The sequence below is a fragment of the Taudactylus pleione genome, unplaced genomic scaffold (genome assembly GCF_031769625.1).
Source record: "Taudactylus pleione unplaced genomic scaffold, aTauple2 ptg003505l, whole genome shotgun sequence".
Taxonomy (NCBI): Eukaryota; Metazoa; Chordata; class Amphibia; order Anura; family Myobatrachidae; genus Taudactylus; species Taudactylus pleione.
The window spans coordinates 2,317,503-2,344,248 of NW_028287850.1; the positions used below are offsets into that span (position 1 = coordinate 2,317,503).

The 26,746-nt window shown below is 48.2% G+C and overlaps 1 protein-coding gene and 1 non-coding gene across 3 annotated transcripts in view; both read right to left on the reverse strand.

Annotated features, from left to right (window-relative positions):
• The window catches only part of LRRC40 (leucine rich repeat containing 40), a 75,886-nt gene that overhangs the window by 38,857 nt on the left and 10,283 nt on the right, over positions 1 to 26,746 (reverse strand). For both annotated transcript variants that reach the window (XM_088466542.1, XM_088466541.1), the window contains exons 5-7: positions 4,024 to 4,147; positions 3,359 to 3,501; positions 2,774 to 2,946 (exon numbers count right to left, since the gene is read on the reverse strand). In XM_088466542.1, the coding sequence (XP_088322668.1) occupies positions 2,774 to 2,946; positions 3,359 to 3,501; positions 4,024 to 4,147 (440 nt within the window). The remainder of the gene's footprint in view (positions 1 to 2,773; positions 2,947 to 3,358; positions 3,502 to 4,023; positions 4,148 to 26,746) is intronic.
• On the reverse strand, positions 21,890 to 21,997 carry LOC148430690 (U6 spliceosomal RNA). The gene has a single exon (XR_015877374.1). It is a non-coding gene; the product is annotated as a U6 spliceosomal RNA (small nuclear RNA).

The following is a 26,746-nucleotide window of genomic DNA, read 5'->3' on the forward strand; positions in this document are numbered from 1 at the left end:
CTCGGGGAATGGGGGATGGTGGGCTGCGGTAACGCCCTAGAAGGGACCGCTGATGGGACCGATAACCGGTCCGCAATAGACGCCAGCACCTGTGAAAACATCGCCCAAGGAGGGTCCTGTGATACAGGGGGGTTGGAGGGGCCCGGTACCAGCTGGCACCGCCCGCACAGACCATCCTGAGATAAGTCCTCCCCATCAACTCCAGCAGCACAGCGTCTGCAGGAAAATAGCACAGGAGCCACAGAGCGCTCAGTCTCCTCATCCGACATGATACCGTAAATACACAAGAAATAGGTATCACCAGAGGAATTACGGTTTTAACACCCGCGCACTCTCCAGTATGCGACACAACAGCCCAGATATGGTACTGTGTAGCACACAACAGTATGTGACTGACCCCACAAATACGTGTTTTATATAAGTGAGGGTCTCAGAAAAACGCCCTTCCCCCACACACCTGCCGGGCCGTAGGAGAAGGAAATGGATAGTTATAAGCTGACAGTAAGGTGAATAAGTCACAGACAGGCAGCACTAGCAATAGTCACATACAATGCAGAAAAGTTATACTCACTGCACCTTCCGCTACAATCAACCGCCCAGATTCAGTGTCTGGGAGGGCTATAGCGCTGTGTACACTGTCCTTTAGCAGGGGAGAGGTACACAGGGGGACCGGTCCACTTGATACCGCCTGGGAGTCTGCGATGCCTGCCAGTAAAGATGGCCGCCGGAGACCTCAGAGGAGGAGTGGCCGAGAGATAAGAGCAGCTCAGCGACGCCAGACTCCTAGTTGAAAGGCGCGCTGAGCTGAGGGGAGGAGCCGATAGACAGGGAAGGCTGCCTCCCCTGGCTAGCAATTAACCCCCGGGTTGCCGGTCCCGCTACCAGCCTGATACCCTGGTGGTCTAGCGGACACGCGGGGTATTCCTCAATTGAGGGGGAGCCCGCCGCCGCCGCTAGCGCCTCCGGTCTGTCCCCAGAGACCGGAGGCTCCTGACTGCATTGAAGTATCCGCGAACCGCCGCACGCGGCGACCCGCGGCTTACCTGATCCCCGTCGCGTCCGGCAGCAGTCAAGGGAGTCCCCAGAGCCCGGCTAGTACAGGCTCTGGGGTCCCGCCGCGATCCCCAGAGCTGTACTGGCGTCGCGGCGCCAGCGGGGAGAAGGAGCGGCAGCGTGGACGTCCTAAAGGACAGTCTGATGCTGCCACTCTAACAGTGTAAAAAAAGAAGAAAAAAATAAAAAATTTATCTTTTAAAATAAAGCTTAGGGGCTGCTCCTGCAGCCCCACTGCGACAGGGTGACCCGACTCCGGCCGGGCACCAACTAAAACTGAGGTGCCTGTGGCCGGGGCGGGGTATAGAGGAGGACGGACCCAAGTGCATCCTGGGAGCAGCAAAGCTTTAACTGCGTGGTGCCCGTGGATCCAGATCCAGCTATACCCCAAGGTCAACCCTGTGGACCCCCTATGGACCCTGAAGTAGAAATTGCTTTTACTCCACTAAGTAACAATACTGAATATGGGAATGGTTACATATCATATCCTTTATAGGTAGTGAAAATCACCCCTCCTCCAACGCGACTGAGCTCTCCTCTTGCAGTCATGTTAGTTAGGAGTATCCGCCAACACAGAGGTGCAACGCCGTCACTAATTAATTCATCTTTAATTTTTATAGCACTTTTCATGCATAATCTGCAGCACAACTTGCTTTACAAACAAGAACCACAATAATTATCCTAAAATAAAATCCATCTATAAAAAAAGTAAAAGCAAAAGATATACATTTTAAGACGTCACCTGAATATTATTTATATTCTCTGCAATTTTTTGAATCCACTGGTGGGACAATGCCGAAGCTGAGGAGCAAAATAACCAGAAGATGCTTCTCCAGCCGCCTCTACGTGGCCTAGGTCCCACGTTTCGGAGACGTTGGCCGTATACAAATGAAGGACTCTTTGATCTTCTAGTTGTTGACTGTTTATTATTCCTAGAGTTATTCATTATCTAGCAATAGTAAATAGTCCAGAGCCGATCTAAAGCTGGGGACACACCTAGCAGATATATCTGCAGATGATGGCTGTTTGAACCATCATCATCTTCCACCTGTCAGCGAGTCCCGCTGGCTGGGGGTCGTGCCGCGACCCCCTCCTTGCGGCTGCCGATGCAAGTGTACGGGCGGTCGGCTGATCGCCCTTACACACAGCACGATGGACAGATATATCTGCCATCGGCTGTGCGATAGGTCTGTGAACGACGATATGTCTGTGGCCGTCTGGCATACAATATATTGGCCGATCAATTGATTGCCCAATATATCTGCCAGTGTGTACCCAGCATAAGAGTCCTACTAGGCTTGTTTACAGCCAACGTCTCAGAAATATATTTCGCGTCTAGGCCATATAGAGAATCACTGTTTCAATCGACCTACAATTTTCTTTTATAATTTTCTAGGAAAACCAGATAAAAGTGCATTACAGTAATCTAATCTACTTGATCTAAAACCATAAACTAAAACAAATTAAACCCCGCACTCTATCAATATTGCTAAAATGATAAAAAACAGATCTAATAGCAGTGACCCTGACCTTGCTTCCCGTCCCCCGTATACTCAGGTGTTTCCATTTTTTATCCACTACCTGTAAACGTTAAAACTCTCACAAAACTCTCCACCAGGTCCGACCTACTGCTGTTGGTCAATTTAAGGATGGCCATTATGAGACATTTATATCCGTACATGATGGACACCAGCACAATCATTTACACAGGCTCTCTCACCTGCCGAGGTCATTGTTGCGCAGATCCAGCCTTTCCAGTCCTTTCATTACAGCTATTTCCTCCGGCAAGTTATTCAGTTTATTATCCCGCAGTTCCAGAATAACCAGAGAAGCAAGATGTGTCAGGTGCCGGGGGCCCAAGATATTTATTTGGTTGTTACCAACGTGCAGCTCCTGGAGAGTTAAGGTTTAATAACACAATAATAAAGATAAATATCTGAATTCTAAGGGGTCATAAGCAGCTAAAACTGTATAAAATACAATAAGGGATAAATGACCCCCCCACAGAGACCCTTTTATCACAAGTTATATAACTGACCCTCGCCCGCCCGCTGGTGTACTCTACATCATTTCAAAGGGTACGTTGGTCTATTCACCTATTCAGTTTTACATGAAATACACTTTCTGTAATAATGAAAGATAAGATACATTTATACAAATCAGAAATGAATTGCACGTCTACCAGTCACTTGGAGGTATCTGATAAGACAGAGGATTTAAAATTCTTCTATAAGTCATCCTTCATTTATAAACCTTTGCCTACAGGCTTTTACAATTATCATATTAAGACGTAGGCGAGCATCACCTTGAGTATCTTGCAGTTGGGGAGCTCGGGCAGAAATGTGAGTTTGTTCTGTCTCAGGTACAATTGTTCTAGAGAATCCATACCAGCCAGCGAGGCCGGGATATCTTCCAGCAGATTAGACGTGCAGTCCAGCTGCCGGAGACCTGCAGGAATTATTCACAAACTGTGAGTCTGTACCATAACTAACCATTATCATGAATTATCGGGACATGAGAGGACTTATTTCTGGAAAACGCCCCGCACAAGTAATGCTATCCATTATTACCTTTATTATTCTCAATGGAAAATTATTTGGTGCCCATATTATATTTATAAGGGTTTAAGTTTTCTTTAGTTCTGAATAAATGGTGACTACTCTGCACAAGGAACTGCATTGATCTGCGCAGTGCTGCTAGCGGCTATAGCATGGAAAATGGTGCAATACCTGCTTGTATAACACTTAAACAATGCTACAAAAAAAACACACACACACACACACAAGCCCCCCCCCCCCCCCCCCGTTATCCGTTATATTTTTCATTAACACAGGCTTAAACAACCTGCAGCTCTACAGCTGGGATAATTCCTGTGGAACTACAAATTCCAGCATGCCGTGCCATTCTCTGGTGGCTTAGGTGCAGCTGGAAAGCCTCTGGCCACTGCTGGGAATCTGCAGCTCGTCTTACTTTTCATGTTGCTGATCTCTGCAGGAAGCGCCTTCAGTTTGTTGCTGGATAAGTTGAGCAGAACGAGGCCAGTAAGACGGCCGAGGCAGCTTGAAACGTTCCGTAGACTATTATTTGAGAGATCCTGCAAGTTGAAATGGATTTTCCTGAATTATTTGCCTGGTAACACAGAAATAATAAATGCAGTGAAACTTTGCTATTCTAGCATATTTCATACAAATGGTCGTCTAATTTTGTGACCAATTTCCATCACCTAATGCTTAAAATATATGAATCTCCAGTAATATCAGCAATAATGAGAGTTATGGTAAAACTTACGTTTGTTAACTCTCTTTCTTCGAAGTCCATAGGGTCCACAGGGATACCATGGGGTGTAGGTGGTGGATAAGGATCGGACACCAAACAGTTAAGCTTTCAACTGCCAGGATGCAACGGTCCCTCCCCCCTAAACCACACTCCTGAGCCTGAGGCAAGTCAGTTTAACAAGCCCAAGGCAGGAGGAGGAGAGAAGGAAGACTGGTACACAGAAGAATCACACTCTCACATCAAAGAGACAGGAAACCGGTGACCAGGAAACCCAACCCAGAGAAGCCAGGGGCGTCAGAACGGGCGCCCTGTGGACTTCGAAGAAAGAGTTAACAAAGGTAAGTTTTACCATAACTCTCATTTTCTTCTTCAGGGTCCATAGCGATCCACAGGGATACCATGGGGATGTCCCATTGCAGTATTCAAGGGTAGGGACGCTCCTGAGCTGAGGAGTATCCTGCGTCCAAATTAAGTATCCTGAGAGGCAAAGGTATCAAAGGCATAAAACCTAAGAAAGGTGTGGACAGAAGACCACGTGGCCACCTTACAATGCTGAGGCGCCACAGCGAGCTGCCCACGAGGGTCCCACAGAGCGAGTGGAATGAGTAGAGATGGTAGCCGGCACAGGAAGGCCCGTCTGTGTAAGCCTGTGAGATAGTCATGCAAAGCCATCTGGCCAGAGTCTGTTTGTTAGCTGGCCATCCCTTCTTATGGAATCCAGAGAGGACAAATAGGGAATCTGTTTTCCGAAGAGAACTTGTATGGTCCAAGCAGATCCTGAGAGCACGGACCACATCCAAGGAGGCCTCACCTGCTGAGAGGTTTGGTGATTGGAAGGCCGGGACTACGATTTCATCATTAATATGGAAATGAGAAACAACCTTGGAAAGGGTCAGGACGAGTTAGAAGAACAGCACTGCCCTGATGAAAGATCAGAAATGGGGAGCGACAGGAAAGCGTCCCTAAATCTGACAGCCTACGGGCGGACGCAAGAGCCAAAAGAAAGTCTTCGCTGTGAGCCACTTGAGTTCTATAGATTCCAAGGGTTCAAACGGAGGGCCCTGAAGGGCCTAGAGAACCACTGACAAATCCCACAGCGCCAGTGGAGGGACGCAGGGAGGTTGAATATGGAGGACCCCCCAAGGAAGGTGTGAACATCTGGCATTGGAGCAAATCTGCGCTGGAACCAAAATGGACAGAGCAGAGACATGCACTTTCAGCGAGGCCAGGTGGAGTCCAAGGTCCAATGCTGCTTGAAGGAGGGCCAGGACTCTAGAGACCCTAAAAACTTGATGGTCAAAACTTCTGGTAGCACACCACTGTTAGTATGTTTGCCACACTCTGTGATAGATCAGGGCAGAAGTCAGCTTACGCGCTCTGAGCATAGTCTGGACTACCGAGCTAGAAAATCCTTTGGACTTTAGGAGGGATGTCTCAAGAGCCACGCCGTCAAAGACAGATGGGCCAGGTCCGGATGTAGACATGGACCTTGAGACAACAGGTCCAAATTTTGGGGAAGTAGGAAAGGAGCGTCTATGGAGAGGCTGTGAAGATCGGCGTACGAATAAGGTCTTATTGGCCAGGCTGGAGTCACCAGCAGGACAGTTCCTCCATCTTGCTTGAACTTCCGAAGGACTCGAGGAAGAAGGGAGACTGGAGGGAATAGGTATGCCAGATGGAAGGCCCATTTCACCGACAAGGTGTCTACGAAGGCTACTTCGGCATCCCTTGTTCTGGACCCGTACACTGGCAGCTTGCGATTGTATCGGGAGGCCATGAGGTCCACCTCTGGCAGGCCCCACTTGTCCACTAGGAGTTGAAAGACCTCTGGGTGTAGAGACCATTCCCCGACATGCACATCGTCACGGCTGAGGAAGTCCGCTTCCCAGTTGAGAACTCCCAGAATGAACACCGCAGCGATGGCCGGGAGGTTACCTTCGGCCCATGCAAGAATGCGTGACACTTCTGCCATTGCTGACCGACTTCGAGTGCCTCCTTGGTGATTGATGTAGGCCACTGCTGTGGCAATGTCTGATTGCCCTTATACAGGCTTGCCCTGAAGAATATCCTGAGCCAGAGTGATGGGTCTGTAGATTTCTCGGAGTTCCAATACATTGATTGTCAGGGTTGACTCGACAGATGTCCAACAGCCCTGGAAGGAGTGTTAACCGGTCACTGCGCTCCAGCCCCGGAGGCTTGCGTCCATTGTAAGGAGTACCCACTCTGGGATCCAAAAGGGGCGACCCTTGGCTAGGTTGGACATCTGTAACCACCAGGAGAGGGACAGACGAACCTCTGGAGAGAGAATCATTGTCTGGGACCTGATCCGATGGGGTAACCCATTCCCTCTGGAGACCATTAGGTGTTGCAGAGGCCTGGAATGGAACTGAGCGTACTTCACCATGTCAAAGGTGGATACTATAGATCCCAGGATCTGCATTGTTGAGTGAACTGAGACTTGGCGACTGCGGAGTAATCTGCGCACTCGTTGTTGAAGTGTGGAGATCTTGTCCGTTGTCAGGAAGATTCTCTGAGCTTGAGAATCCAAAAGAGCCCCCAGATGGACCATCCTTTGTGAAGGGTTCAGGGGGGACTTTTTCCAATTGATTAACCAGACGTGTCTCTGTAGGAAGGCTATGGTTATCTGAAGATGGCATTGAAGAACTTCTGGGGAGCATGCTAAAGGTGCCCACACACATAGCGATCTGCACACGATCAGCCGATGTGTACGATTTCCCTTGAAACTCTCCCCGGCAGCTCTGCACATGATCTGTACACGAACTGCACGCGATTTGGTGTCCAGTCTTCATACGATCTCTCCTGCATCCAGACTTTCACAGTGCATCGCTTTCCTAGATTGTCAGATCTGCTCTACTGCACGGCAGATCTGGCAATGCGACGTACGACCAGTGGGGAAGCGCATCGCATCGTGAGTGGGGACTCACGATTTGGCCATATTTTACGCAATCTGTGGTTCCAATGTGTCGGAATCGGCCAGATCAGGTAAAATATCGCTATATAAATAAAGAGTAGTGTGTCCAGCGCTCACCTAGTGCTTGTGTAATGTGAAGAAGCAGGAAATATACTGTATATAGGCGAAACAGAAGAAGCAAATATCAAGTATATAAAAAACAGGAGGCGGGGTTATTAATGAAACTAAATATAGATAAAAAAACAAGTTTGGAACCTCTGCCCTATACCTTGATAGATTTTGTAACAGATACAGTATGTACATTCAGCACGAAGACAGTTCACTGCTATTGCTCCCTGTTATCAGCTCCTTGTGGTAGGGGAGAGGCTGCCTGCAAGTGTGATTACTGAAGTCTGCCATCCAGCCAGCAGGTGACCAGAAGCCGCGTGTGTCAACAGGAGGCGATCTGAGACGCCGTGCCAGTGAGACAGAGCATACTCACGGTAGGGACAGGAGTGCGGGACGCCACCCTTGTCTTGCACTGTCCATTTTTCCCACGCAGCCATACCACCACATTTAGTAAGGGGACGTATGACCCACATCCTTCACTAATACGCACAGGACAGTACTCTCCTTGATCTTTGGAGATTACACATACCAATACGGGAAAACGGGTTGTCACCATAGTGCTAAAAGGAATACGTAGGCACAAGTGTCATACGGAAAGGGACCCCAACAAAGGGTTACCTTATCTAACCTACAACCCAGATACGAAGGAAGGATATTATCCCTTCATCCAGACAATATAGGTCTTATCCTCTTAAGATCTACTATTACAATACTGGACACTTGGACATTTACAAGGGAGCACTGTGACTTCTTGTTTTTTACCTATATTTAGTTTCACTAAATATCTTTTGTTTTTTATCTATATTTAGTTTCATTAATAACCCCGCCCCCTGTTTTTGATATACTTGATATTTGTTTCTTCTGTTTCGCCTATATACAGTATATTTCCTGCTTCTTCACATTACACAAGCACTAGGTGAGCGCTGGACACACTACTCTTTATTTATATTACTTAATTTCCTGAGTTTTGGACAAACTCTGTGCCTAGCAGCTTCCGACGCATTGTTGGGGACCCTTTGCGCTGGTGGATACAAAATAAGTGACCACCAAAATATCGCTATGTGTGTGGGCAGCTTAATAGCAAGAGGTCGTCCAGATATGGTAGCAGCCTGACTCCCTGACAACGCAGGTGGGCTGCCATGACTGCCATACTTTTGGTCAAGACCAGTGGTGCTGTAGAAAGTCCAAAGGGCAGAGCCTGAAATTGGAAATGTTGCTGTAGTACAGCAAACCGGAGATAATGCTGATGAGAGGGAGTTATAGGTACATGTAGGTAAGCATCCTGAATATCCAGAGATACCATAAAGTCCCCCAGCTCCATAGCTAGTACAATAGAGCGCAGGGTTTCCATCCGCAATCTGGGCACCCTGATGAATTTGTTCAGGAATTTGAGGTTGAGGATAGGCCGATAAGACCCATTTGGTTTCTGCACCAGAAACGGTAGAATAATAACCATTACCTCGCTGCGATAGCGGAACTGGAACTATTACCCCTGCTTGCAGCAAGGACTGAATGGCTTTCTGGATAAGCAGGGCCCTGCTCGGGTATGATGGAGGGCTTGTGTAGAAAAACTGGTGGGGTGGCCGTCTTAGGAATGAGAGGGCGCACCCCTGTGAGACCACTTCTTGCCCCCAAGCATCTGTGGTGGTTTGACGCCAGTACTGGGCAAATTGAAGAAGTCGGCCTTCTACTCTGGGGTCCCCCAGGGAGAGGTCCGCCTAGTCAGGCTGAAGGTTCATCCTCAGATTTGGAAGCAGGACGTCGGGTGGCCCAGGTCTGCTTGGTCCAGGGCTTAGCGGCCCTTGTGGAAGCCGATTGCCGAGGAAAGGACTGGGCCTTAGGCTTTCCATGGGGATGAAAGGAACTGAAGGCCGTTGTCCGAGGCTTTGCAGTAGTTGCTTAGGTCAGAAAAGCAGTTTTTGATGCTGCCAAAGTGGCTACAATCTTGTCTAGATCTGGGCCAAGCAGGATCTCACCAGTGTAAGGTAATGATTCTAAGGCCTTCTTAGAGTTTGAATCCACCTTCCATGACCGTAGCCTAAGAGTTCGGCGGGCAGACACTGATGTAGCCGATGCTCTAGAGGCCAGGAGACTAGCATCCAAGGTCGCTTCTCTGATATAGGAAGCTGCATCTCTTAGGTGAGCTATAGAAGACATCTGATCCCTAGAGGCCTCTAGGGAGAAAGACTATTCTAGGGCATCAGCCCAGCTCTCAATTGTTTTCGCCACCCAGACAATAGCCAGAATTTGGCGAGCAATGGCTCCTGAAAGGGAATTCACAGATTTAAGGCCAGATTCAATCTTTCTATCCATAGGGTCCTTTAATGAGGAAGCTGTAGGGATAAGTAATGTGGAGCTGTTAATCAATCGTGTAACATGGGAATCTACTGCTGGGGGAGCCTCCCATTTTGCGCAATGAGCTGCAGGAAAAGTGTAAAAATAGGTCAGGCGTTTTTGGAGATGAAACCCTCTTACCAGGCATCTGCCAAGCTGCTGCCATGTGTTCGGCTAGCTGATCAAACAGAGGAAACTCTGCTGAAGCCACTATTTGTTGTTTAAATAGTGGGTGCTTTGATTTGAGGGCGGGCTCATCGCCTTCTATTTTTAGGATAGATCTGACAGCTCGCACCAAAGCAGGTATATTCATTTTAGATTAATGCTCTCCTTCCCCTGAGGGTGATTCAGTATCAGAGATTGTCAGTGCCTTCTGCCTCAGATGATATCTCAGATTCTGAAAGTTGCATAGACTGAAGACAACACAGTACTCTACGCTTGATAAGTTTACTGGGTAGGGGCTTCTCACCTTGCAACATATTTTGAAAGGCTGTAGAGGAAGCTGCTAGACTCTGTACCGAAGAAGAGAGGACATCTACCCATGGAGGTACCAGTACTGCCTATACCTTTTGAGGCAACACCATAGGGGGAATTACTGACGGAACTGTCAGGCGGTCTGCAATAGTAGCTAGCACCTGAGTCAGGGATGCCAAAGGAGGCTCCTGGGCTAGGGCAGAAGACGTACCTGGTGTAATATAACACGTTGTACATAGTCCATCCTGGACAACATCCTCCTCATTCAAGCTTGCTGCACAGGATTTACAAGAGAGCAATGTAGGTGTAGTCGCTTGCTTGCTACTTTTGCCTTTGTTAGACATAGTCGCAGAGTATACACTAATATGCAACAGAATACACCAAGTACAAATGGGTATGCAGACGCTATTATGCGACAGTGTATACAAATGGGTATGCAGTATAGTGATCCTGCCTATGCTTAAAAAAGCTGCAGGAGAGCACAGCACAGGATATGGTACTGTGTAGAGTGCAACCAAACATGATGTGACATTTATAAGTAAAAGTGAAGTATAGTAGACCCTGAATACACCGGTATGATAAGGTTATAGTGAGAGGAAAGGGAAAGGCATAGTCTGACAGATAAGAAAAATCATACGGACAGGTAGCGCTAGCAAAAGTCACATACTATGCAGAAAACCACTAACTGCAAAAGGGCGCTACATTCAACTACTCACACGCAGTGTCTGGTAGGCTATAGCGCTACATAACCTGACTCCTGGGTATGTAGGGGAACCGGACCCAGCGTTTTCCAGAGAGAGCTGTGGCTGAACCTGCAGAAAATGGCCGCCAGAGACCTCTGAGGGGGTTAAGGTAAAAGGAGGAGAGCAGCTCAGAGCGTCCAGACCCTGGTAGAATGGCGCCTTGAGCTGGGGGGAGGGGCCGCTGTAATAGGGAAAGCTGACCTCCCCTGGCTGATTTTTGACCACCAGGACGCTGGATACCCCGTACCATATGTACCCTGTTGGTCTAGTGCACAGGTTCTCAAACTCGGTCCTCAGGACCCCAAACATGTTTTCCAGGTCTCTTCACAGAATCACAAGTAAAATAATTAGCTCCACCTGTGGATCTTTTAAAATGTGTCAGTGAGTAATGAATACACCTGTGCACCTGCTGGGTGACCTGCGTGGGGTCCTGAGGACCGAGTTTGAGAACCACTGGTCTAGTGGATCACGAGGTTGAGGTCGGTGTTTAACCTCAGCACCTCCGGTCTGTCCCCTGAGACTGGAGGTAAGACTGCCCAGCCGCAGGCTGCCGCAAGCAGTAACCCGCCTTACCTGTCCCTTGCTTCAGAGTTGCAGTCTGGGGTCCTCCGCGGGGCCGGCTAGCAAGATCCCCGGGAGCCCCGCCGAAAGTACCAAGCGATGCTATGGAGTTGGAGGGGTGATGGAGTAGCAGCACAGACGTCCTAAGGACTGTCTGATGCCGCGCACTCAGTAATACAGTTATACAAGGTGATCCCAGCTCCTGCCGGACACCAAGCAAAACTGATTGGCGTTAGGGGCGGGGTTTAGGAGGTAGGGGACCACTGCACCCTGGCAGTTGAAAGCTTAACGGTTTGGTGTCCGGTCCTTATCCACCACCTACATCCCATGGTATCCCTGTGGATCCCTATGGACCCTGAAGAAGAAATCTGCTATATTGGCTGTTTGTAGGGGATACGTTCAGTATTCCGCCAAAAGGGACGGTGTGCAGATGCCGGAATCCCGACACTTGTCAGAATCCCGGCCGCCAGGATCCTGAAGGTAAGTAGCGGGGTTAGGTACTAAGGGGGGAGGGTTATGTTTAGGGTGCGAGGAGGGGGAGGTTAGGTTCAGGCACCGGGGAGGCAGGGTTAGGGAGAGGGGGGATGGTCAGGATACCGACCGACAGGTGACGGTATCCTAACCCTGTCATGATGCCGGCGTTGGGATTTGGACAGCCGGGATCCCGAGCTCATGATTGCAAAAATCTAAAAAAACAACAACAAAAAAAAAAAACTTTTTACACAATGTCATTATGGGGTATTGTGTGTAGAATTTTGAGGACAAAAATTAATTTATTCCATTTTGGAATAAGGCTGTAACATAGCAAAATGTGGAAAAAGTGAAGCGCTGTGAATACTTTCCGGATGCACTGTAGTTTTGTATGTAGCCAAAATATCCAGGTCTGGAGATAGAACGGCTCACACGCTCCTATATTATTAAAAACAATTGCCCCTAGTGTGTATTCATCAATACTCAACACTAACTGTTGCCCCTTATGTAATGTCTTTTGGGGATAACAATCGTCAAGATTCTGAGCCCAGTCCCAAGCTGATCTTTTATAAAAGTACACTCGTACACCTAGATTATTTAGTAGTTGTATTTGCAAGTACAGTGTTGCTCTAAGTATTGCCCCTGGGATAAGGAGCAGCAGGAGAGGCAGGGTTGAGGGAGGAAATAAAATAGGTTTAAATGGCGATTCTCCCAGCAGCACTGACAGGGTGGCAGTCTTCCAATTAGCCAACACTTTACAACCAATCCCAGCATAGGCCAACCATGAGTGCTGTGCGCTGACTGGTTAAAGGGAGACAACTTCCCATAGGCCAATAAGCAACCTCCAACTCTGTGTGCTCAGCCTGTTAACCATGAACGCTGCACACCAGCCAATAGGAAGCCAGTGGTTCCCAACCAATCACAGCCCACGCTACACACATGAAAGGAAAAACATGTGAGAATGACTCACAGGCAGGGCCCTCTTCCCTCAAGTACTTTTCCTTCTCTCAGTTATATCATCGTCTCCTCCCCACTGCTTACAATGGCACCAAACCTTTGAGTTCTGCCACCCTGCTGCTTATTTGGCTATTATGACTGCTGATGGACCTTGTCCATATTGTGCAATGTTCTGTGTAAGTCACTTTCTTTGGTTTTGCTTATTCGGTTTATGTACTTGATAAGGCGCTGCATTGGAAATTATGTATACACTAAATCATTAGAATAATGAGTATGCCCGCTACATTTACAGTGATTGCAAAATACGCGCTATAGTGCGTTTTTACGCACTACGGGACGTTGTTTTAAAACGGAGCGGGTCCTGCAGGAGGCGCTGTATGCAGTGCCACAACAGCCAATCATCACCGCTGCTGGCAGATTCTCATCAACCTATTGCTGCCGGCAGCGTCTCCTCCCCCGTTGGGCACAGACAGACTGGCTGGAGATGGATGTAAGCAGTTGAGCTACTGCTCCCAGATTCCCTGTGTCCGCCTTCTGCAGCTGCCGCTCCCCGCTAGTGCTCAGGAAGCCTCTGAGAAAACTCAGCGCACACTTCCGGGTGCCGCTGTGTGCGTTCCGCGTCTCCCTGCAGGACAGGCCGCGCTCTCCTCTCGCGGGGGCGTTGTCAAGGATACCGCCGCCGGTGACACCCGAAATGGTGTGCGGTAATTTGTCTACGCAGCAGCACGTATCCGGTGTCCATGCCGGAGGCACAGCCTGAATCCTATGCAGGGCCTATGGCCGAGCTCAGATCCTCTGGTCTCCAGTGACAGGTATACCCAGGGGTGGGAGCGGCTTAGACGTTATTATATTTATGTAGCTTTCCCTTCAATAATTCCTCTTTTTTTTTTTTTTAACACCCTGCACAAACAGCCTGTTGGTATCGATGGTGCTGTGTACTGTAATAGCAGTCATTCATATTTTATCAGGTTTTGTATTTCTAGTTACCTGACAATAGCTGGTTTTATTTTGCAAAACAAATATATATAAATATATATGGGTGCCGTCTTCACCCGCAGGTCGCAGTGTCCCGCGGGTGGGAAAATGTGCGGTGACCCGGTCACCGCCAGAGAATAGACACCGGGCGCACGCGCCCGGCATCTATTCTCTCTGTCAGCAGCGCTCGGGGGCTGCCCGGCGTGTCCGTAAGTGCCGGGCACGCCCCCCAAGAGCGACGCGTCTTATAGACACGCCCCCTTTTCAATGGCCACACTCCCTGTTCGGGCGCGCGCACGGAAGTGCCCTCTCTGGCTCCGGCGCCCTGCCTGCCGCCAGAGTGAACACTAAAAATAATGTTTGTTTTGCACATTTTACCTGTGCCCCCCCCAATCCTGACTATGTAACTGTGTTTATCCAACCTGACTGTGTAGCTGTATGCATTCCATCACTAGCCCGGCTGTGTAGCTGTATGCATTCCTTCACTAGCCCGGCTGTGTAGCTGTATGCATTCCTTCACTAGCCCGGCTGTGTAGCTGTATGCATTCCATCACTAGCCCGACTGTGTAACTGTATGCATTCCAACACTAGCCCGACTGTGTAGCTGTATGCATTCCAACACTAGCCCGACTGTGTAGCTGTATGCATTCCTTCACTATCCCGACTGTGTAGCTGTGTGCATTCCTTCACTATCCCGACTGTGTAGCTGTATGCATTCCATCACTAGCCCGACTGTGTAGCTGTATGCATTCCATCACTAGCCCGACTGTGTAACTGTATGCATTCCTTCACTAGCCCGACTGTGTAACTGTATGCATTCCAACACTAGCCCGACTGTGTAGCTGTATGCATTCCTTCACTATCCCGACTGTGTAGCTGTGTGCATTCCTTCACTATCCCGACTGTGTAACTGTATGCATTCCTTCACTAGCCCGACTGTGTAGCTGTATGCATTCCTTCACTAGCCCGACTGTGTAACTGTATGCATTCCTTCACTAGCCCGACTGTGTAACTGTATGCATTCCTTCACTAGCCCGACTGTGTAGCTGTATGCATTCCATCACTAGCCCGACTGTGTAACTGTGTGCATTCCATCACTAGCCCGACTGTGTAACTGTGTGCATTGCTTCACTATCCCGACTGTGTAGCTGTATGCATTCCATCACTAGCCCGACTGTGTAGCTGTATGCATTCCATCACTAGCCCGACTGTGTAACTGTATGCATTCCTTCACTATCCCGACTCTGTAACTGTATGCATTCCTTCACTAGCCTGACTGTGTAGCTGTATGCATTCCTTCACTAGCCCGACTGTGTAACTGTATGCATTCCATCACTAGCCCGACTGTGTAGCTGTATGCATTCCTTCACTAGCCCGACTGTGTAGCTGTATGCATTCCATCACTAGCCCGACTGTGTAACTGTATGCATTCCTTCACTAGCCCGACTGTGTAACTGTATGCATTCCTTCACTAGCCCGACTGTGTAACTGTATGCATTCCATCACTAGCCCGACTGTGTAACTGTATGCATTCCATCACTAGCCCGACTGTGTAGCTGTATGCATTCCTTCACTAGCCCGGCTGTGTAGCTGTATGCATTCCTTCACTAGCCCGGCTGTGTAGCTGTATGCATTCCAACACTAGCCCGACTGTGTAGCTGTATGCATTCCAACACTAGCCCGACTGTGTAGCTGTATGCATTCCTTCACTAGCCCGACTGTGTAGCTGTATGCATTCCATCACTAGCCCGACTGTGTAACTGTATGCATTCCTTCACTAGCCCGACTGTGTAACTGTATGCATTCCTTCACTAGCCCGACTGTGTAACTGTATGCATTCCATCACTAGCCCGACTGTGTAACTGTATGCATTCCATCACTAGCCCGACTGTGTAGCTGTATGCATTCCTTCACTAGCCCGGCTGTGTAGCTGTATGCATTCCTTCACTAGCCTGGCTGTGTAGCTGTATGCATTCCAACACTAGCCCGACTGTGTAGCTGTATGCATTCCAACACTAGCCCGACTGTGTAGCTGTATGCATTCCTTCACTAGCCCGGCTGTGTAGCTGTATGCATTCCATCACTAGCCCGGCTGTGTAACTGTATGCATTCCAACACTAGCCCGACTGTGTAGCTGTATGCATTCCAACACTAGCCCGACTGTGTAACTGTATGCATTCCTTCACTATCCCGACTGTGTAGCTGTATGCATTCCTTCACTAGCCCGACTGTGTAACTGTATGCATTCCTTCACTAGCCCGACTGTGTAGCTGTATGCATTCCATCACTAGCCCGACTGTGTAGCTGTATGCATTCCTTCACTAGCCCGACTGTGTAACTGTATGCATTCCTTCACTAGCCCGGCTGTGTAGCTGTATGCATTCCTTCACTAGCCCGACTGTGTAACTGTATGCATTCCTTCACTAGCCCGACTGTGTAGCTGTATGCATTCCATCACTAGCCCGACTGTGTAGCTGTATGCATTCCATCACTAGCCCGACTGTGTAGCTGTATGCATTCCATCACTAGCCCGACTGTGTAACTGTATGCATTCCTTCACTAGCCCGACTGTGTAGCTGTATGCATTCCTTCACTATCCCGACTGTGTAGCTGTATGCATTCCTTCACTAGCCCGGCTGTGTAGCTGTATGCATTCCATCACTAGCCCGGCTGTGTAACTGTATGCATTCCAACACTAGCCCGACTGTGTAGCTGTATGCATTCCAACACTAGCCCGACTGTGTAACTGTATGCATTCCTTCACTATCCCGACTGTGTAGCTGTATGCATTCCTTCACTAGCCCGACTGTGTAACTGTATGCATTCCTTCACTAGCCCGACTGTGTAGCTGTATGCATTCCATCACTAGCCCGACTGTGTAGCTGTATGCATTCCTTCACTAGCCCGACTGTGTAACTGTATGCATTCCTTCACTAGCCCGGCTGTGTAGCTGTATGCATTCCTTCACTAGCCCGACTGTGTAACTGTATGCATTCCTTCACTAGCCCGACTGTGTAGCTGTATGCATTCCATCACTAGCCCGACTGTGTAGCTGTATGCATTCCATCACTAGCCCGACTGTGTAGCTGTATGCATTCCATCACTAGCCCGACTGTGTAGCTGTATGCATTCCTTCACTAGCCCGACTGTGTAGCTGTATGCATTCCATCACTAGCCCGACTGTGTAACTGTATGCATTCCTTCACTAGCCCGACTGTGTAGCTGTATGCATTCCTTCACTATCCCGACTGTGTAGCTGTATGTATTTCCAATTAAAGGGAACGATACTCCGCGCTGACACTACAGTAAAATCACTGCGATCAATGAATAATAAGTGACAATGAGATGTGTATAAATATAAAAAAGAAACAAATTATTTAATAAACATTAAGCATAAAAAGACAAATGACTAGATAGAAACATAGAAGACTAAACATTACATACATACAGTAACCTAAATAAATATACAAACAATGTATCAAATGTAGGTATGATTATTTTGCCATATGGCTGACAATAAAACTGACCACTGTGCTCCTCTTGCAGGTAATGCAGAGACTGATTCAATTGTACAGCTGTAAAGTAATCGCTCAAATTCAGTTTACTGACCGCTCCTAACAGCGAGTGATGTGACGAGCAGGATATGGCTGAATTATACAGGGATATCCTGATTATAGTAGGAGTTTGCCCGTAAATAAATGACAATTGGTCTATTATTGTAGCCTTCCGTGTAACAGTCTCCGTATTTTAAACCAAAGTCATGTACTGACTCCTGATGACAGAATCATATATCATGTGCTTTCAGCCGTCCCTGCTGGATATCCGGCTCTTAGCAGCAACACAATAAATATTTGGTTATATTATAACAGCGTTCGGTGTAACAGTCTCTGTGTACTTAAAACACTGTATAGGCTCCTGGTAGTAGATTCAGATCTCATATGTAATCGGTCATCCCAGCTGAATAAAACCCTTTGTAAACAACTTTAAAAGTGCAGTATGGCAAAAACGTGGATCAGGTGAATACCATGCAGCTTGGGCAAAGTGAGTGACCACCGGCAGCTCATATGTTGTACCATAAGCCGAAACCCGCTTAAGTAGGGAGAAGTTTGTGAGTACTCACGGCGTGTAGATAAAAGTGGGGGCCCTCCTTTTTTTATATTCTCTCTTCCTCCTTATAGCTCGCTGGGTTCCGGAGCATTGTTTCGCCCACCACGCTGGACGTGGTAGCCGGTCTGTGCACCACAATGGTGCTCTCTGTAATAAGAAGAGATATGGTAAGAACTTACCTTTGTTATCTCGGTTTCTACGAAGTCCATAGGGGTCCACAGGTTTGACCTTGGGGTATAGGTTGGGAACCAAATCCGGGCACCACGCAGTTAAAGCTTTTAGCTCCCAGGATGCACTGGGTCCACTCTCCCTATAACCCCACCCCCAAGCCAGAGGCACCTCAGTTTGTAAGTAGCCAAAGGAGGAAAGAAAGAGAGAGAAGACTGGAACACTCAATAACCATACTCACAGAGAAGGAGACGGGAAACTGGTGACCAGAAACACAGCCCATATGAAGCCAGGTGCGTCAGGGCGGGCGTCCTGTGGACCCTATGGACTTCGTAGAAACAGAGATAACAAAGGCAAGTTCTTACCATATCTCTTGTTTTCTACTTCAGGGTCCATAGGGGGTCCACAGGGTTGACCTTGGGGATGTCCCAAAGCAGTCCTTATAAGGGTGGGGATGCTCCTGTGCTGAGAGGAGAATCCGTCGCCCAAAGGAAGCATCCTGAGAGGCAAAGGAAACCAATGCATAGAATCTTAAAAAGGTGTGGGCAGAAGAAAGCGTGGCCACCTTGCAAGGCAGAACAGAGAGAGAGGGAGGAAAAGAGAGGGAGGAAAAGAGAGGGAGGAAAAGAGAGGGAGAAAAAGAGAGGGAGAAAAAGAGAGGGAGAAAAAGAGGGAGAAAAAGAGAGAGAGAAAAAGAGGGAGAGAAAAAGAGGGAGAGAAAAAGAGGGAGAGAAAAAGAGGGAGAGAGGGAGAGAGAGAGAGAGAGAGAGAGAGAGAGAGAGAGAGAGAGAGAGAGAGAGAGAGAGAGAGAGAGAGAGAGAGAGAGAGAGAGAGAGAGAGAGAGAGAGAGAGAGAGAGAGAGAGACACTAACCTATAGACCATGTAATGGCTATCAAGGCTAGTGGTTCACATGAAAGTCCCAGGGGGGCACGAAGAACAACTACTAAACCCAAGGAGCCCCTAAGGGAGATAAAAGGAGGCATAATCCAGAAAAAACACCCTGAAGCATAAACCGTATACCAGAGAGTGGAGTAATTCCACATTCAAACCAAACTGACAGTGCAGAGATCCGCACTGACAGGAAGGCCAGGCAGAGGGCGAGACTCAAGCCAGCTGTCAGTGACTGACAAAGAGTCACTGAAGGTTGCTTCAGTACCCCTAGTGCTGGACTGTAACACCGGTAGTGTGTGATAGAGTCAGAAGGCCATGAGGATCACCTCAGGGAGGCCCTCTCTGCTCACCAGGAGTTGAAACCTCTCTTGGAGAAGAGACTAGTCCCCGGAAGCACGTCGTGACGGCTGAGGAAGCCCGCTTCCCAATGAAGAGCTCCCGGAATGAACACTGCAGAGATGGCCAGGAGGAGACCCTCGGACTATGTCCGAATGTGTGACATTCCTGTCATCGCCACCCAACTTCCAGTGTTGCCTAGATGGAAACCACTATTGTGGCACTGTCGGACTGAACCCTTTCAGGTTTAACGTGAAATATGTGTTAGGCCAGAGTGAAGGCCCAAGACAGCCTAAAGATCCAACAAGTAAATTGGCAGGGCGGAAGCAACATACTTCCAACTGCCCCAAAATGAATGCGGACCAGACGCTGTCCGTAGCAAAGAATACCCTGGACGAGATGGCCATAGCCACCCGGACAGAGACCGACTCGCCTCCGGAGAGAGCATCATCGTTTGAACAGCGATCCGATGGAAAAAACTCAATCCATCTGGAGAGGAGCCAATTATGGCAAGGCCCGGAATGGAACTGAGCACATTCCACCCTTGCAAAGGTAGACACTCTGGATATTTGACCGCGCATCACAGAGAGTAATGACATAAGTCTGCGTAGACATCTGCACACTCCTAGCTGAAGAGAAGATCTTGTCTTACGCCAGAGGAATTCTCAGATTCTGAGAATCCAGCAGGGCTCCCAGATGAAGAATACCCTGTGAGGGATGCAGGGAGGACTTTTTCCCCGTTGATTAAACATCTGTGCCCTGAAGAAGCCATGGCTATCCTGACCTGGCTGTAAAGTACCTCGATGATCCTGCTAAGAGCAGGAGGCCGTCCCGATACTGGAGCAGTCGGATACACTGAACAGGTGAACTGTAAGAAAATCCATAAAGCTAGTAAACCCCGATGGGGCTGAGGGCAGTCCCAAAAGGCAGAGCCCGAAAAACAGGATTTTGGTACTTACCGATAAATCCCTTTCTCCGATTCCACAGGGGACACTGGAGTTCAAGACAATGGGGTATAGACGGTGGTAGAGTAGAGCCTGGCACTTTAAATAATTCAGAAATGTGACTGGCTCCTCCCCCTCTATGCCCCATCAGCCCCAGTTTAAGAACTGAGCCCGAGAGGAGACGGAGGACAATTAGGAAAAAGAGGAGGAGAGGACCACAGAACGGAACAATACCGACTGAAGGAGAACAGAGGAAACCACTGCAGGGAACACATGCAGCCACACAATCATAGAAGGAACCAACAACACTGCAGGTACGCAGCGCCGGGCGGGCGTCCAGTGTCCCCTGTGGAATCGGAGAAAGGGATTTATCGGTAAGTACCAAAATCCTGTTTTCTCCTTCATCCACTAGGGGACACTGGAGTTCAAGACAATGGGGACGTCCCAAAGCCAACCTCCCGGGTGGGAAGCGCGGAGAACTTGTAGACCCTTTGGCAAAACCGAAAACCAGGATCGCCAAGAACTGTAGGCCCAAAGGAAAGGCAAGAGCTGAGGATCAAGTGTCACAGAGCAGAGGAGACAATCAGAACCCCCTGCCAAACAACCACAGAATTCCAGAACGTATAGTGTAATTAGAATGGAATAACGGCTAGCGAGAGAACACCCGCAGATGAAAGCATTAAACAGCGAAGTCGAACATAGGAAGCAATATAATACACAGACAGCAGACCCCCAGCAGTGCTGGACAGAATACATATAGATATAGGTAGAATAACACCATCTACAGAAACAGAGCTGATCCTGTCCACAGACTCCTAACAGGAGTAAACAGGGAGGCAAAAGTCAAGACCGAACAGTCGCCCAGGACCATTCTCGAGGCCCAACAACCACAAGGTTTTAAAACCAGTGGAAGGAAGTCTCCAACAAATAGAGATCTCACTGGGTATGAAGCAGAGGCGGCTTAGAAAGGAATTGTGGTCTCAATTCGTTCAGAGGGTCAGACAGCAACTGAAAACCTGCAGTTATAAATCCCCGTACCAGACCACTGGCAGAGTGTTTGGCAGCCCATCAGTTGCCTGCCTATAGAAACATCAAAACCGCTTGGGACGGGAACTACACTCATGTATGAGGCACTCCGGGTGGGGAGTATATGGCACACGCCCTGTGCCTGCCTGAAAGAAATCCAAAGCAACGAGCCCAACCAACAGACAACATCCATCATGATGGAAGTGTGTAGACAGTACAAACTGCTGGCCCGAACATAGTATGAAAACAACCCGGATACCCTGCCAGTTAAAGAGCACGGATGCAACAGCCACCCAGGGAGAGCTACCAATATAGGGAAGCATCCCATACAGCAAGGCTAGAGAACTAGGACAACCATAAAGGTACCCATCAGGTACCTGTCAGATGAAAATAGCCACAGATACTGAATAGGAATCGGGCTCCCTGCACAGAACATAATGACTGTCACACTTTAATGTAAATATGTGCCTTAACCCATAGATGCGCTACAGTCCTTGATAACCCCAACAGATTTTAGTAGAATAAAGTGACAATTAATCTGGAACGCTTCACGAATTTTCATGTCAACCTAGAGCAGGGGCTATGTTAATCTTCTATGTAACGTTCCAATTTTTAGTATATGTGCTGCCAAAGCGAGCACTCTCAATGTTGGAACTATGCACCCACACGCCAGGAAAACTCTAAGGTGTAGTAGAGCCACTGATTACAAGAGCGGATGCCTGCTAGTACTGCAGCTAGGGTGCGGAAGGGAGACTTGTAATGTTGGGTTGCATGAAAAGGGAGCATCTTCCGAGGCATTAGTGAGGTACCGCTTACCTGTGAGCAACCAGAAGCCCTCTAGACGCTATTCACTGACCTTTTCCATCTCACAGCAACCCGACCAGTCAGGTAGAGAGAGTAGTTCGGTGAGCTAAGAACAAATGCTCTACAGCACGAACTTAAGTCTGGCAATGTTCTCTTGGGAAATACTGTAGAAAACTAGCAAAATGTTTGTGGAGACAAGAAGGTTGTACAACAAGACTGTATACCTGAGCTTGTTACATTAGGGATGTGTATACTTATAGAGATTATATATATACCCCAATTACGGTCTGCTAGTGCATCAATACATGTATACCTATAATGGTGAAGTGCGTATTAGTTAAAAGGTGGATTTAAATAAGACCTTGTACCGGTCAAGATACACACAGAAATTTACCTATTTGATGATGGATCCCCACCAGTGACCCTTGAAAGTTATAGTAATGACAACAAGAGGGATTGAAAATTGAACCGCAGGGCCAAGGATTTACTTGATACTCACCATCTGATAAAGCCAGACCTGACCCTGCCTATTCGGCAGGTGGCCCTAGGCCTTCAGGCACGGGAGCAGTAACTGCAGTCTGTTGTCATTTAAATAATTAGGTCCTGAGGATGTGTGGATTCTCTATGTACTGATAGGAAGTGAATCTAGGGGCCACTTTATAGCCTCATTTTATCGGTATATTGACTAGACAATAATATTGAGTACTGGAATCTATACTGAGAAAGGCACCTGTACATAGACAGAGTGCATAAGGTATCCCAAGTAAAGAAGGGATATATATATCTGTAGAGAAAACCCCAGTTAGGGTTAAAAAACAAAAAACAAAACAGGTTTTCCCAAATATTAGGAAATATTCATACAAGGAATGTGAATATATATATGTACATATACACAAACACACACCCGTCAAACATAGTTGCAAGAGAAGGCAATCTCTTTGACGGAAGAGGGAAGTTAGTACCAACATGGAATGTTTACTTGTCAAGACTCCTTCACCAGGAGATCATCATTCTATAATATATATATATATATATATATATATATATATATATACACACATACACACACATCCATATATATATATGAATCCATATCCACATATATCTACATCTCCTATAAGTTTGCTCCACTATATCCATGTGTGGACATACAAGAGGGCCCCAGGACATGCATAGGGTCCATACTAGAACAATGCCTTAGGGAATTGTGACTATCACAATGTAAGCTGCAGAACATGACTGTAGTCTATAGAGCCACCATTTTATATATACAGTATATGGATATAGTAATTGTACCAAACTACCGCATCAGGAGAGTCCAGCCTCCAATCGCAGGATCCTCCTTTCTAAAATATGCTAGGTATCAGACAAAACTGATAACAGATCCTCCACTGTCTTTACGGTAAGGATCAGAAGCGATACATACATATATTTCCATAATGTATACGCGTACATACATCCAGATCAATAGGTGACAATATTATTTAATATGAGCAACAGTAAAGCCATGGAAGGATAAGCCTACAGCACCTGGTACTCCAAGGCAAAACTCCCATTCAAGTACTAACCAGGCCTGACCCTGCTTAGCTTCCGAGATCAGATGAGATTGAGCGTGTTGAGGGTGTGTGTCGTAGGCACTGAGCCAAGACCTTGGTTGAGCCCCGGACAATTCACTCCAGATATATATATATATATATATGTTCCAAAATAGGGCTTATGTATAAAATACAAATATATACATATGTGTGGCTTACCTCCTTGCAGGGAGACTGCTCATGTGCAGCGTGTGGCCGTCATTCTGCTACGGCGTTGGGGCCTGGATATCTTAACAGCGCGATGTCCCAGACTGGTTTAGATCCTGGGATCCTTCTGTCACTGGTGTACTCGCCTTATCAGGTGAGCCATGTGAGCTCCTGTTCAACCCGCTTTTTCAAAGTGGGAATCAAAGACAACTTCAGTGCAATGAAATATACTGCAGTATACTTGATGTATACAGGCCTATGTGACACAGACATAGATCAATCGGCAGATCATGTGGAGGGCAAGTGACATGGACACAGCCTCTATATTAGGCTGTGGGAATGTTCCTCTCTGAGCTAGTGTCAGGCCCGGACGCTCACTCTATAATAGTGGCGGTGAGTCCTGTTATATGTAGAGGTGCTGCTCTTCAATATGAGTACTGATTAATACTTAATCAGACAGACTCCTGCAGCCATCTTGAGATAGACAATTGTTAACTAGTCATAACTATCCTCTACACAGTAACATCACAATGACGTAAGGCAGCAGTTAGGATAGTTGTGGGGCCGGCTGTTTTCAGTGCTCTCCCGTCTAACAATTCACTGTGGAATCTGACCACCATATAGGAACTACCGAGATATATAAAGTTTAATTTGGAACTTGCCGCTGCGTAACTTGGTAAGCAGGAAGACTGCTACACTGCGCTCAGTATGCCATCAGCATAATCTATCCCAGCATTATAGTATAATAGAGACCAACTAGGTTCCATCCAGATCTGCAGCTGCCCATATATGTATATATAATATATATATATATATATATATATATACATACATATACACACACACACACACGCATACATATATATGTATATATACACATATATACACCACACATACATACATGCACAGGGCAGAAGACAAAACTGGGTAATAACCGACAGGCACACATATATGCATATATACACATACACATGCAGGGATGCCGCGCATATACATATAAACACATGCATACCCCATGTAGGTATGCATGCACAGTGTCATATACATTAGGAAGAGCAATGTTTTAATAAATCTGCACTGTACAGCGCGTCATGATAGGCTTAGCAAATGCCCTGGAGCAGTAATGGCCGCCAGACCTAAGCCACGCCCCCACACCGCCGGGTATAGCCCGTCGCTAACTCGCCCAGTCTGAACCGGCATATTTTTATATATATATATATATAGCTCCCGCTAATGGCGGCCGTTTAGCACGCCTACCGCGGCACTACACCTCCCGTTCTTTGGGGAGGACCCGATTGCGACGGGTCAGTCAGCGCTGCACTGCCTTGGGATCAGCGGTGCAGCGTCTCCTTAACAAGAGGGAGAGAAGAATGGCGCTGTTATTAGCGCGCCTCAACAGCCACACGGGAGTTGATAACAGCCGCTCAGTCAGTAAACAGGGCGCGCTGGAGCGGTGTCTAAATGCTCCTCTCAATGCCGTCGCCGGAGCTTCTACAATACAAGCTCCGGCGCGGCTAATAGCAACACTGTGTTTCCTCCCCTCATTAAATAGGAGGGGGGGATCAGAGCTAGGCCTAAGACAGAGACCTGGACGCTGACTGCCGATCCGGGTCTCGTCAGCAGCTCTGCAATGCCAGTTTTCTGGCAGAGGAAAGGAGGCTGTAATAGCCGCGCAGCGCGCGCTTCCCTGAGCCCAGCTTTTGGCCCACCACTCCAGCTAGTCAGGAGTGGTGGGATATACTTACGGGCTGCTGCGGCCGGGATGCTGGGCTTGAGGGGGCGGCGAGGAACCCGGACACATGCCGGTGTCAGCAGTGGCGGGTCCTCGCAGGGTCCGATGACCCCATCTGCTGGTGCCCCCTCCTCAGGGTCACCGGACACAGGCTGCAGTAGCCGTGGCGGTGCCCTTCCCGGCGGCTCCCACGTAGCAGGCAGACTGCCACAGCAAGAAGTCTGCCTGTCCTCAATGCTTTAAAATTATATGAAAAGGCTGGAGACAGCCTGATGTGCGACCGGCTCTCTCGGGCACATTCTAAAAACTGGGGCTGATGGGGCATAGAGGGGGAGGAGCCAGTCACACTTCTGAATTATTTAAAGTGCCAGGCTCTACTCTACCACCGTCTATACCCCATTGTCTTGAACTCCAGTGTCCCCTAGTGGATGAAGGAGAAATTGCAAGTGTTGCTGTGGCACAGCAAACCTGAGCCCATGCTGATGAGAGGGCTCTATATGTACCCGTAGGTACGTGACCTGAATATTCAGAGATACCATAAAGTCCCCAGGTTCCAAACATCGGATGATGGAGCATGGTGGACTCCTCCTGAGCCCAGGTACCTGTAGGAACTGGTTCAGGGAATTGAGACAGAGAATAGGCCAAAGAGGACCCTTCAGCCACTGCACCAGAAAGAAAGCAGAACAACGTGGTATGGGTGGGCATGGGGGGGGCCCGCCGCCACCGCCTCCGATCTGTCCCCAGAGACCGGAGGCACAGGACTGCATTTCAAATGCGCGATCCGCGACCTTACCTGCTTCCCGTGGATCCGGCAGCAGTCCTGGGTGCCCGCAGAGTCCGGCTAGTACAGACTCTGGGGTCCCGCTGAGATCCCCAGATCTGTACTGGCGTCTCAGCGCTGGCGGGGTGACAGAGCGGCAGCTTGGAGGTCCCATGGATAGTCCGACGCTGCCGCTCTGAAAAGTCCAAAAGTAAAGAAAAAATCCTTTAAACTCATAAAAATAAATTTTAAGCTTAGGGGCTGCTAATCAGCCCCCCTGCGCTAACGGTGACCTGACTCCGGCCGGGCATCAACTTAAACTGAGGTGCCTCTGGCTTGGGGGTGCGGTTA